The sequence below is a fragment of the Ovis canadensis genome, chromosome 18 (assembly GCF_042477335.2).
Source record: "Ovis canadensis isolate MfBH-ARS-UI-01 breed Bighorn chromosome 18, ARS-UI_OviCan_v2, whole genome shotgun sequence".
NCBI lineage: Eukaryota > Metazoa > Chordata > Mammalia > Artiodactyla > Bovidae > Ovis > Ovis canadensis.
In genome coordinates, this window is record NC_091262.1 from 46700461 (window position 1) to 46713766 (window position 13306).

Below are 13306 nucleotides of genomic sequence, written 5' to 3' on the forward strand. Positions count from 1 at the left end.
GAGCCATTGCACTGTCTGAGCAAAACTGACAGAACCCAACTTACATTTTTAAAGGCTCACCCTGACTTCTGTGTTAGAACCCACCTGCAAATGCAGGAGACCTAAGAGATGCAGGTTCGATCCCTGGGTCAGAAAGATCCCCCGGAGGAGGGCCTGGCAACCCACTCCAGTATCCTTGCCTGGAGAGTCCCCGTGGACAGAGGAGCCTGGCAGGCTAGGGTCATAAGGTTGCAAAGAGTTGGACACGATTGAAGTGACTTAGCACGCATGTGTGGGGGCCAGAGAGAGAGCCAGTACACAGTTAGGGGGCTCCAGCAATGATCCAGGCCAGAGATGACACTGTAAGAGAGGCAACGAGGAATCAGGGGTGACTCAGGGTCTGGGGACCTGAGCCACAGGACGAACAGAGACATGCCCTCCGCAGTGGAAAGGCTGGGAGAGGCGGAGCAGGTCAGAGGTCGTCTCGGATACGCTGAGTTTGAGATGTCCTTCAGACATCCCAGTGGAGCTGCCAAGGAAGCAGGTAGCTATGAGCCTGGAGTTCAGGAGAGTGAAGCCTGGGGTTGGAGAGACAAATAAAGGGGTCGTCTCATGGCTGGTGTCTAAGGACGTGAGACCCAGTGAGAGCGCATGGGTAGTGCCTGTAGGCAGAGTGTCAAGGCCAAACCACAGACATGGGGTGGGTGGGCGGGGGAGGGGTGGGCCCAGTAGAAGAGTCTGTGAAGAAGCAGCTAGTGAGGCTGGAGGTCAACTGAGGGAGCAGAACCGCTCAGAAGCCATCGGGTGGGCCGGAGGAAGGAGCGCTCACTTGTGTCCAGTGCTGCTGAGAACTGGCCTCTGGATTCAGTGACATGGAGGCCATGGTCCCCTTGGCAACAGCAGGAACCAAAGTCTGGGGAGAGTGTGCTCAAGACTACATTGGGGAAGAGTATAGACTATTCCTTCTGGCTTTTTGCTGCAAAGAGCCTAAAAGGAGGAAGAACATATGTTGGTGTAAAAAGTAAAGTCAGGAGAAGTTTATTCTTTAAGATGGGTGGATAGCATAGTTACCTAATGATGGGACTGATCCGTTTGGGGGGACACTGACGCCGTGGGGAAAAGATGGGCATTGGTAGAAGCGGTGGCTTCAGTAGGGAAGAGGGACAGGGATTTCATGCAAAAGACGACCAAGCTGCTGTGGAGAGAAGCACAAATAGAGTACTGTCTTCCCAGGGGCTCCGAGAGATGAGGTGGCAGAGCTGGGATTTGACAGAGGCGTCCGGATCCAGAGCCTAGCTCTTCACTGTCGTGTGACTGTTTTATGGCGACCCCCTGAGCTGATGAAGGAGACATAGAGCGAGGCACATTGGGGAGAGCCGCGAGGGTGGCTGGGCTCTGGGCATCTGCCAGGGAGACCCCAGTACCCGGTACCGGTGCCAGCCTCAGAGGGGGTCCCAGGCCCTGCAGGATCTCATCCAACCAGTGGGGTGTCCCTGCAGGTATATGCTGGGAACGTTCTATATGAGCACGAGATGCCCTCCGAGCCCTTCTGGGAGGCCCATGATGCCCTGGAGCTCCAGCTGTCCTCACCCCCTGCCCTCGACATGGTCGCCACCCTTGCCGTGACGGTGACTTTCGAGGCTGCCTGTCCCCAGCGCCCCAGCCGCCTCTGGAGGAACAAAGGTGAACAGCATGATGGGCTGGCAAATTTGGGGGTGGGGGGCACACGGCCAAAGGTCAGCAGCTCACGTCAGCCCTGAGGACCTGGTACATTACAGGGAGGATGGGCAGGTGGGGTCAGCAGGGGGCGTATCCGGGCTGGGGTGCCTGGTCTGAGCGGGGAGGGACAATCTGGCCTTGAAGACTCTGGTCTGAAGGTCCTCAGCTCTCCCTTCGGTGGACAGGACCTTCACAGCCTGTGTCCCATCCCCAGGTCTCTGGGTCCCCGAAGGCCAGAGGGCCGAGATCACCACTGCAGCCCTTGACGCCGCCAACCTCCTGGCTAGCGTCCCATCGCCCCAGCGCCTGGAGCATGACGTGCTTTTCCAGATCACGCAGTTCCCCACGCGGGGCCAGCTGTTGGTGTCCGAGGAGCCCCTCCACGCCGGGCGGCCCCACTTCTTGCAGTCTGAGCTGGCCGCAGGGCAGCTGGTGTACGCCCACGGCGGCGGGGGCACCCAGCAGGATGGCTTCCGCTTCCGTGCCCACCTCCAGGGGCCGGCGGGGGCCTCCGTGGCGGGACCCCAGACCTCAGAGGCCTTCGCCATCACGGTGCGCGATGTGAATGAACGGCCGCCGCAGCCTCAGGCCTCCGTCCCGCTCCGGCTCACCCAGGGCTCCCGTAGCCCTGTCTCCCGGGCCCAGCTGAGCATGGTGGACCCAGACTCCGCTCCCGGGGAGATTGAGTATGAGGTGCAGCGGGCCCCCCACAATGGCTTCCTGAGCCTGGCAGGGGCCAGCCCGGGGCCGGTGACCCGCTTCACGCAGGCTGACGTGGATGCAGGACGCCTGGCATTCGTGGCCAACGGGAGCAGCGTGGTGGGTGTGTTCCAGCTAAGCGTGTCTGACGGGGCCAGCCCGCCCCTGCTCGTGTCCCTGGCGGTGGATGTCCTTCCCTCAGCCATTGAGGTGCAGCTGCGGGCACCGCTGGAGGTGCCCCAAGCTTTAGGGCGCTCCTCCCTGAGCCGGCAGCAGCTCCGAGTGGTTTCCGATCGGGAAGAGCCAGACGCAGCCTACCGCCTCACCCAGGGGCCCCGTTATGGGCATCTGCTGGTGGGCGGGCAGCCTGCCACAGCCTTCAGCCAGCTCCAGGTAGACCAGGGGGACGTGGTCTTTGCCTTCACCAACTTCTCCTCCTCTCACGATCAGTTCAGCATCCTGGCACTGGCCAGGGGTGCCAACGCATCCGCCACGGTGAACGTCACCGTGAGGGCTCTGCTGCACGTGTGGACAGGTGGGCCATGGCCCCAGGGTGCCACCCTGCGCCTGGACCCCACTGTCTTAGATGCGGGAGAGCTGGCCAACCGCACGGGCAGCGTACCGCGTTTCCGGCTCTTGGCAGGACCCCGGCACGGCCGCGTGGTACGAGTGCCCCGGGCCAGGACAGAGCCGCGGGGCGGCCAGCTTGTGGAGCAGTTCACCCAGCAGGACCTTGAGGATGGCCGGCTGGGGCTGGAGGTGGGCAGGCCAGAGGGTAGCTCTCCCGGCCCCATGGGCGACAGTCTCACTCTGGAGCTATGGGCAAGAGGTGTCCCTCCCGCTGTGGCCTCGCTGGACTTTGCCACGGAGCCTTTCAATGCAGCCCGGACCTACAGAGTGGCTCTGCTCAGTCTGCCTGAGGCTGCTCGGACCGAAGCCGGGGAGCCAGAGAGCGGCAACCCCACAGGCGGGCCAAGCCCAGCAACCTCCAGCCCTGTGCCCCCAGTGGCCAGCAGGGGCTTCCTGGGCTTCCTGGAGGCCAACATGTTCAGCGTCATCATCCCCATCTGCCTGGTCCTCCTGCTCCTGGTGCTGATCGTGCCCCTGCTCTGCTACCTCCGCAAACGCAACAAGACAGGCAAGCACCACGTCCAGGTGCTGACCGCCAAGCCCCGAAATGGCCTGGCCAGTGACGCCGAGACCTTCCGCAAGGTGGAGCCAGGCCAGGCCATCCCACTGACAGCGGTGCCTGGCCAGGGGCCCCCACCAGGGGGCCAGCCTGACCCCGAGCTGCTGCAGTTCTGCCGGACAGCCAACCCTGCCCTCAAGAATGGCCAGTACTGGGTGTGAGGCCTGGCCTGGGCCCAGATGCTGATTGGGCCAGGGACAGGCTTGCTCGGGCCCCGGCCCCATTGCTCCCATACCCTGGTGCTGTCTGAGTCTGGGCCAGAGAGTCCTGGGGATACCAGGGTGTGGAGGGTGCTGGGAGAAAGGCCCAGGGATCCAGGACCAAGTGGAGTCGAGCTGGAACCTCTCCAGCTCACTTCTGGCCAAGAGAACTGCAAGGGGCCGAGAACAGAGGCAGGCTCGGAGTCAGTCCCCTGCCCTGGAGCTAGTGTGGGTGATCAAAACTAGAGCGACCTCCTAGATGAACAGGACTCTGAGTCCTGGGTCTGTGACCTTGGGTAAGTCACACTTGACCCAGGCTGCTAAGAGGGCAAGGAGCAGAGAGGGATGGCGGGGACAGATGGGGATTCCTGGATTTTTCACTCCGTGCCAGGCCTCCCCTCATCTCTGCCCCAGGATGGGGAGGAAAATTTCTTCCCCTGGTTTTTCAGGGAGATGCTATTCCCTGGAGCAGAGGGCAGGAGGAGAGGGTCCCCCCTACTCTCTCAAAAGCATAAGCAGTGGAATCATATATCCAGGGTGCCAGGTGGGTGGGTTGCTCTGGGATGGTTTTATTTAAGGGGGATTGCAAGGAAGCTATTTAACATGGTGCTGAGCCAGCCCAGACTGATGGAGCCCCTGGAGTAAGGGATGGAGAAAGGTCTGAGGCCAGCTCACTCCCAAGGCCCCAGCTTGATGGGTGATGGCTAGGCGAGAGTGGGTCTGTGGCCCTGAAGAGGGCTGAGCTGGGGAGCATACAGGGTCTCAGGCCCTGGAGTGCTGCAGTGCCTGTGCCCCTTGAGGACTGTTGGGGGTGGGGGGGTACTTGGGGGCACTGGGCTCTGTGAGGCCTGGATAAAAGGTGCTTCAGAGGTTCTGGACAGCTGTGTGTTGTTTGTCTGACCATGCACTGGGCCCCCGTCCACACTAGCCTGCACTCCCCCAGGCCTGTCACCAGGATAGATGGGACCTGAATTTCCACCTCCTGGAGCCTTTCAGATCGCCTCTGCCTCCGCCTGTGCGGGCAGGTGGGCCAGTCTTTGTGGGATGGGGCTTTGGTTCGGCAGAGACAAGCTAGGCCCTCTCCAGGGAGCTTGAAGAAAAGAAAACAAAAACAAGAAACACTCAGAGCCCCAGCTGTAGATGCCTTAGCCTGAGTTTGGGGCTCCACAGCCTTGTTTCTCTGTCCACCTCTCAAGAGGTTGGAACAGCAAAGATGGGGAGAGGGGGACTTGGGGATCCCAAGGCTGGGGCACAGGGCCAGGGGCAGAGGGGGGCTTGGGAATCCCCAGGCTGGGGCATGGGGAGAGGGATAGAGAAGGACCATCACAGCTGCTTCTGCTCGGTTCCCTGGAGATTTTCCCATGGAAGGTTTCTGCTGGTCTCTGCCCTTCCAACAGGGTTTCCCTAGTGGCTCAAGGGTAAAGAACCCATCTGTCAATGCAGGAGACAAGGGTTCAACCCCTGGGTGGGAAGAGCCCCTGGAGAAGGAAATGGCATCCTACTCCAGTATATTCTTGCCTAAGCAGTCCCATCGCCAGAGGAGCCTGGCAGGCTACAGAGGACCTAACGAGAGGACCGAGAGTGCTTTTCAAAGGCAGAGCAAGCGGCAAGCGTTCCAAAAAGTCATCTGTCCCTGTAGCCAGAGAGAGATCTGAGACAAAGCATCCTCAGACCATCTTTCATGAGTTGCCAAGGAGCCACCACTCTCTGGTCCTTTCCCTTCAGAGGGTCTCCCAGGATCGTGGGCAATGGAGACAGATTCAAGGTCCCAGAGAAGAGCCCAGGCCCTGGGAGCAGGTTGAAGTCCTCAGGAGAAAAACAGGGGGAAAGTGGTCTGAGCTCTGGGGGCACGTGCGAGGGCAGAGGAGGGGAGGGTAAAGGGAGGGGCGTCTGGGACCTGAGCACAGCTGCACTGGGGGTGAAGGCCCTAGCCAGCCTCTGGCAGCTCAGCAGCATCACCTCTCTGCTATTCTTCACATCTGTAGCATCTGAACCAGGAATTAGGGCAAGAGAGGAGATTCCCTCCCCGCCACGCTGCTGTCCCTGGACCACCCCTCCCCACAATGCCCTTCACATCTCAGCATCCAGCCTCCTAGGACTTCCCCTACTCTCAGAAGTTTTGGGAAGGAAACCTGGAATCCTGGTAGGTCACTGCATGAAGGGCCCCCAGAGGACCCAGGGGGACTAAGAGGGCAAGAGGCTTGTCTAGAGTCTCGCACAGCAGGCAGCCATGTGTGCGTATTAAGTCACTTCATTCTTTCTGACTCTGCGACCTTACAGACTGTAGCCCACCAGGCTCCTCTGTCCATGGGGATTCTCCAGGCAAGAATTCTGGAGTGGGTTGCCATTTCCTACTCCAGGGGATCTTTCCAACCCAGAGCTCAAACCTGTGTCTCATGTCTCCTGCATTGGGTAGACCAGAACCCTGAGCACAGCCAGCTCCTCTTGCCACATTGAAAGCCTCCCCCTCATGGAAGGTGGCCAGGACCCATAAGTAGCGGCTCTGCAGAGATCCCTCTGTACCCGGAGCTCAAAGTCCTGGCTCCAGCTTCCTTTTCAAGCCTGGCCTCTCCAATCCACCCCACACCAGCCTCACCCAGGGGCCCTGCCAAGGGCGTCTCCATGCCACGCCCCTCTCTCTGGTCTGCTTCTCTCCAGAGTTCAAGGCTGCATCCTCGGGGCCCTGATATCTGGGGCCAGCCTCCACCCAGAGCAGCCAGTTTCCCTGAGAGTGTAAGCTGAGATGAAGGTGACGGACTCACCAGGCAGGATCTGGCTCGGCTCGGGTTCCCCCAGGAGGCCTGACGACACCCTCTCTGTTCACGTGGCCCAGCCTGCCCTGCCCCCAGCGAGCTGGCACAGGCCGATACTGCTCTTGCTCCTTCAAGCCTGGGCTGGACAGTGGGCTGCCACCCAGGTGTTGTGCCAGCGGCTCTGCCGGGACCTGGGAGAGGGTCTTTGACTGGCACACCATCTTCAGAGTCCATTCTAAATGTGGGGCCTCAGTTTATTAGGTAAACCCCCTTGCAGATTTCAGATAAGCACCCCCAACTTAAGGAGGTTGCTACCCACTTTACAAAATAACTCACCATTCCTTCATTTAAGGAGCTGGTTCCTCCCAGGCACTGAGAATAGTAGCCAGCCTGTGTACAAGCACTCAGGAATGTCCGGGAGCCTCTGACCCTGTTAGACACACACACACAATGTGGGCTTGTGCTCACAGCTGTGCACCTTCAGACCTTCAGAAACACAACACAGAGATACATACTTGCCTATGTACCCCCTATACACATACACAAACACGCACTTACAGGTACGCAAACTCCGGAGTTGAATACCCCTTGCCTATAGTCCTCCCACAGTCCCAGAAGCTGGCCACGTGGGACCCGGGATATGCGGCCCATCACCAGGTCCAAACTCACTTCCGCACTGTGGGGAAGATGGTGGAAAAGGGTGTGGGGAGCAGGGTAGGGCTTACCAGAGGGGCCCAGGTCCCCAGCTTGGAAGAAGCCTTGCCCACCACCCTCAGTGGTTTAGCCTCTTAGATGCTAAAAAAGGGGGGGCTTCCTTTGAGCCCCTCTCCTCTTTCTATGAGCTGGTCCTTTAAGTTGAGTTGCTGGGGTGGCTGTAGAACCCACAGAGCTGGAACCATTGTCCTCCAATAGGAAACAAGAGAAATCGTCCTCCTTCCCCACAACCAATCTCTCCTGACCAATGGGAACGGCTAAGGGTGTTAGTATCTTCCTCTGGGCCCTGAAGATTCCAGATCTTAAAGGGCTGGAGGTCCCTGGGCAGCAATGCCTCCCCCAACTTCTCAGGTTGGGTCTGCTGTTCCTGGCTGGCACATGTGAGGGGGCCCTGGCCAGTGAGTGGAACCAAGATGCGGGGACCAGACGTGCTGGACCCCTCTCTCTGCACCCCCTGTCCCATCCTAGGTCCCCTCATAGTTAATGTCATCCCTGGGTAATCACCCCTGGGATTAGGCATTGGCAAGGGCATTTGGTGCCAAAAATCCTGTGGGAGGTGCAAACAGAAATATACCCAGCCCTTCCTGAAGAGCCCCAGACATGCCAGTGAGTAACTACCACACCATGTGTGCCCTAACCTAGTGGCGTGAGCTGGCTGCTGCGGGGAAGCCCAGAGTGGGAGGGCCTCCGGCTCTGGCTGCTTCCTTTCTCCTTACAGAGCGCCGGGTCTTTCCATGGCAGGAGTAGGCACGCAGTGCTAATGCCGAGCATGCCCAACCCGCCTCCTGCTCACATGTCCATTCTCAGTGCAATGAGGTACAGTATTTAACTGACAGCTGTTGTCATCATAAAAGGTGCCAACTCCTCGGGGAGCCCCCTGTGGCCACCAGGATAACTGGTGGGTGGTACTGTGTTCCTTCACACTTCAGATGTCCTGGGAGTCCCTGAAGACAGAAGCAGCCCTTGTGTAAATCAGCCAGTGGCCCAGAAGTGACTTTTCTACCTTAACATGGCTCCCCTGGCCCCCAACCTAGGAACTGCCAGCTCAGGTAGCCCTTAGCCTGGAGCTAAACCCAAGGCTTCCTTCTGAAGCTTTGTGAGGTCACGAAGGGCTCAGGTGTCAGTCCTGAAGTCCAAATTAGCTAGGTTGTCTAAGTCCTTGAAGCAAGGGAGGGTGAGGCCAGCAGGGAGGTCTGATCCAGCGAAGAGAGTCGGCAAGGAGTTGCCCACTCCCACTCTTACCTCCCAGTGACAGACAGGTCCCTGGACAGTGCAGCAGCTCTCGCACCAAGCCGTCTGCGATCTAGCCCATCCTTCCCTCCCTGGCCCCTCCCCACCTGCAGAAGGAGGGACGAAGAAGGGAGGTGTCCAGCCAGGGTTACGGGTCAGTGCATCAGGCCTCCTCCAGGGCGGGACACAGCAGTCAGGAGAAGAGGGAAGAAGCCGCTAGCTGGCTACCTCCCAGCCTGATCAGGAAGTGGGGCTGGGCCTCCCCAGAACTCTCCATCCTGTAGAGGGTGGGGAGCAGGAGGGGCTGGATGGAGGCTTCCAAGCTAACTCTTCTGCCCCCACCAAAATAAATGCTGACTCTGACCTCCAGCCTGTGTGTTGCCCTGCTACTGGGACTGTCTTTGGAGCACCCAGGTCCCCTCCCCTCCCAGGTCTCAGAGGCCCCCAGCCTGGGAGAAGGTCCCAGCCTTGCAGCCCCTGCAGAAGGTCTACACCTTGTAGGAAACAGTTCAATGCTGTGTGCTCCCTCGGGGCAGGGTCATGTCAGCCCAATGCTAGGCATGCCGAGATGGTCAGGAAACATCTATTGCCAGAATACAGCCCCTCCTCACAGACCCAGAGGTCTCTCACACCAGTCCCACCCAGACCTACTTTCCCAGCTCCCCTCATCCCCCAGGAGAGCTGATAAGGCTCCCCGCTGCTGCTCCGGCTCCCTCCTCCCCTCTTGAGCCCAGGCAGACCTCGAGTTTCTAAGGGGCAGGTTTGACTTTTTCCCTCCTAGACTTTTCTCTGTCCCTCCACACCCGAACCATGGTTCGCTCCCACCCAGACACCTGGGTTCTATCTGCTCAGAATCTCATGGGCAGAACACTTTGACCAAGTTAAATGTGGAAGCCCACCGAAGAGTCAAAATGGATTACACAGGGCAGGAGGGGGAGACAAACTAGAACCCCTACACTCAGGCTCCCCTGCTACTCCAGCCCCTTGCCAGAACCTTCCTGGCCCAGCTGGTCTAACCATTGCGAGACCACCTGCATTCAGCTTGGAAGCTCAGAGTCCCAACCTTACAGGAGTGCCTTGCCACAGTCACACAGCAATCCGCTGGCAGAGCTGGGCCTCCTCGAGTCTCCAAACCTCTCCAGGTGCCAAGGATGCCTCTCCCAGCAGTGGGATTCCTGGTTCCCACAAAGGCAGCAGAGCAAACACAGGTGGGCCAGGGCTGCCAGCCATGCTGACCAGGACAGAGACCGCCAAGAACCAGAGAGCGGCAGGGGGAACCTTGTTGGGTCCTGTTGAGGAAGGTGGAGCCTATTGTAAAGGGCTGTTGAGCAAGCAGGCAGGTGGGCGAGGCTGGCAGAGCCTGGGCACTCCTGGAAGGCAATGACTCAGGCCGGAAAGGCCCCTTCTGAGTCAACCCAGCTAAAAGGTTGCCTTGTGAGGGTGTCACCTGCACAGATGGCTGGGGCAAGGTCTGAGGACTCCGAGAAGGTTCCAGGCCTCAGGACCTTCGCCCTTCTGCCCCACAGTCTGCCATGAGGACCTCAGAGTCTGGGGGCAGAATCCATGAACTGAAGGAGGGAGGGCAGAGATGGTGACTGTGCCCGCCCAATAAACTTGTACAAGTCCACCCACCTGTTGTAACTCATGATGGGATCATTGACACTGGAGAGGATAGAGCCAGCTGGGAGGAGCAGGCCGCCCGCTTTCTGCCTAGAGCCCCACTGCTTCATTTCTGCCCCATCTCCTATCCCTTCCAATGTGTCCAGCCAGAGGCCCAGGCCAGCTCCCGTTCCTCTGCCTGAGTTAGGACCTAGCAGAGCAACTGACCAAGGCTTTGTTTCAAAGGGTCGTGGCTGTTGCAAAGCTCTTAGAAGAGCCCTGGACAGTGAACTCTCAGTACGTGTGTAAACAGTCAGTAAATGTCGACACTGTGATGAGTCTCTGTTGTAACAGCAGTTGTTGTTGGATTGCCTGGCGTGGATCCAGCATGTTGTAGGCGCTTCCAGGTTGGTGTTGCTGTGGTCTTTGTCATTTATCACAGCCGTCACAGTGCCTGGTGCACAGTAGGTGCTGAACAAATGTTCGGTCTTCATGGAAGGCCAGATGCATGCATCCCCCACCTGAAGAAGATGGACGTGGGAGCGTGTGCTTTGTTGGGCTTGGGCAGGGAGAGTGAGGTGTGCAGCAAGGGGCCAGGTTCTGGGTAAGAGAAGCCAGCAGCTCCACTCTGACCTCCCGCCTCCCCATTGAGTCAGAGGACTTACCTGAGGTTAAGTCAGAGCATTAAGAGGGAGGAAGATGATGCAGAGCTTGAGCAAGGAGGACACAGGCCCTGGAGCAGACAGAGCTCTGGGAGCAGACTGAGAGACGCTCCTGTGGAAGCCAGGTCTGAGCAGAAGCAGCCCCCAAGAGTAAGCCCAGTGCTGGGCTGGAAGCACTTCTTCCCACTGCCCGTGCCCCCAGGGTCCACCCCTTATGACACAGAACCAGGGTAGGAAGTTGGGGGCTCTGAGACCTGGACCAGAGCTCTGCACCCAGTCACCCCCAGTGTGAGTGGCCCTGTTTACCCAATTACCCAGGAGTCACCCGAGGAGCCTGAAGAGTTGGTCAGGTTGGAACACCACCACCCGCGTATGTATGCACCCCACACCCCACCCAGCCAAGGCCAACAGGGCAGGGTTGCAGTGCCAGAGAGGGAAGGAGGCTGCGCGCTCTGCCGGTTAGGACAGCACAGCCTCCCGCTAACCAGAGAGGAACAGGGAGGGGCCCTCTGCTCTGGCCTTGAACCCAGCCCTCTAAAGCGGGGGGGGGGGGGGGGGGGGGGGGGGGGGGGGGGGCAGGGGATAGGATCTGATCTCTCCCACCCATTCGCACCCACACTTTGCTTAGGAAGAGCGAACGACTCCCCAGAGCAAGTCACTGGCTCCTAGGGGGTGTGGGAGATGACATCAGGGGAGAAGAATGCATTCAGCCATCAACTGCTGCAGCAACACACACGTGTGTGCACACACACACAATTTAAGGGACTGCCACATGAGGCCGTGCACGCAGACATGTGCCGATCCACTCCCTGACAGCAGTCGACCTGTGCAAACCAGAACCCACACACGCCTTCTCCCCAGAGACCCAAGGCACAGCCATGTCTGGTCACCAGCTATGAGCCAGGCACCATGCTGGGCACGACAGAGTGACCCCAGGTCCCCTGAAGGCTGTCTTCTAACAAACAGATACATTTAACATCTAACTTGCAGAAGAGATTGTGTGATAGCTTGAGTTTTCTGGAAGCAACAAATGTGGGGGAGTAAGATACTGGCGCAGGGTTGAAAACTGTTGAAGCTCAGGCATGGACACGCAGCTATCCATGATACTGTATTAGCTTCTCTATTTTGTATATGCTGGAAACTTTCCAAAATAGAAAGTTAAATACATGTACATATATAATTGGCAACTGATAAGTAAAATGAAGGGAGGGGAAAGGCAGGGTAAAGATACAAAGCATTAGAACTAAGAAGTCAAGGAAGGCTTCTCCAAGGAGGTGACGTTTTAAGCAAAGACCTGAATTAACTGAGGTTCAAAATACACAGACATTTGGGAGGAAGAACAATTATCAACCCTGGGCCAGTGTCTTACTCCCAGCATCCCTTGCTTCCAGCAAACTCTAGATATCACAGTCTCCTCTACAAGTACTTAAAAGTGCCCAAGTTAGATGCTAAATATAGCTTTTTGTTAGAAGGCAGAAAAAAGAACATTTCAGACAGAGGGGACCCACAAATGCAAAGGTCCTGAGGTATAACAAGCTTGAGAAATAGCAGCTCGGTAGGTCTGGAATTCTGTGACCAAAATACACAGGATTCCACAGTGATATCAAAGGGGCCTTGTGGCTGTGATAAGAGTTAGGAATCTCTCTTAAGAACAGCAGGATTCCCTGGAGGTTGAAAGCACGGGACAGATGTGATCTGATTTAGAATATGGTCTTAAAAAGCACTCTGGAGACTTCCATGATGATCCAGTAACTGTTTAGAATCTGCCTCCCAATGCAGGGGACGCGGGTTCAATCCCTGGTCAGGGAACTGAGATCTCATGTGCCGAGGGGCAAGTAAGCCCACAGACTACAACTAGAGTATTTGTAGTAGCTGCAAGGAGGTGCCCACATGGGGCAGCTACACATATATACACCCAACACAGCCAAACAAATAAATATTAAAAAAAAACAAAAACAAAAAAAACCCAGCTCACTCTGGCTCCTGTTAGATCTTCAGGAGAAGGAGAAACAGAAGTGTTTGGAGACTACTACAGTAGTCTGGGCAAGCATAGGGACTTGGGCTTGGGACTCACGGTGAGATGGTGGGACAGATCCAGTGTGGGATCTCTTTTGAGGAACTTTGCTCACGGGTGGATGTGAAGCGAGAAAAAGAGAGGAGCTAAGCATGATTCCCTGATAGCTCAGTTGGTAAAGAATCTGCCTACAATGCAGGAGACCCTGATTCAATGCCTGGGTCAGGAAGATCCTCTGGAGACGGGAGAGGCCACCCACTCCAGTATTCTTGGGCTTCCCCTGTGGCTTAGTTGGTAAAGAATCTGCCTGAAATGTGGGAGACCTGGGTTCGATCCCTGGGTTGGGAAGATCCCCTGGAAAAGGGAAAGGCTACCCACTCCACTATTCTGGCCTGGAGAATTCCACGGACTGCATAGTCCATGGGGTCGCAAAGAATCGGACACCCCTGAGCGACTTTCACGTTCACTTTCAAGCGTGATTCCAAAGCAGGACCTGAGCTTGGAAGTGAGGGCTGAGGACACAGTGGGGAGCATGTGTAGCCGGTTGA

The 13306-nt window shown here is 57.6% G+C and overlaps 1 protein-coding gene across 1 annotated transcript in view; it reads left to right on the forward strand.

Moving 5' to 3' along the window:
* Positions 1–4664, forward strand: part of CSPG4 (chondroitin sulfate proteoglycan 4) — a 35525-nt gene extending 30861 nt beyond the window's left edge. The window contains exons 9-10 of the mRNA XM_069559621.1: positions 1479–1662; positions 1913–4664. Coding sequence (XP_069415722.1) covers positions 1479–1662; positions 1913–3747 — 2019 coding nt within the window. The 3' untranslated portion in view covers positions 3748–4664. The remainder of the gene's footprint in view (positions 1–1478; positions 1663–1912) is intronic.
* The last annotated feature ends 8642 nt before the right edge of the window (positions 4665–13306 follow it).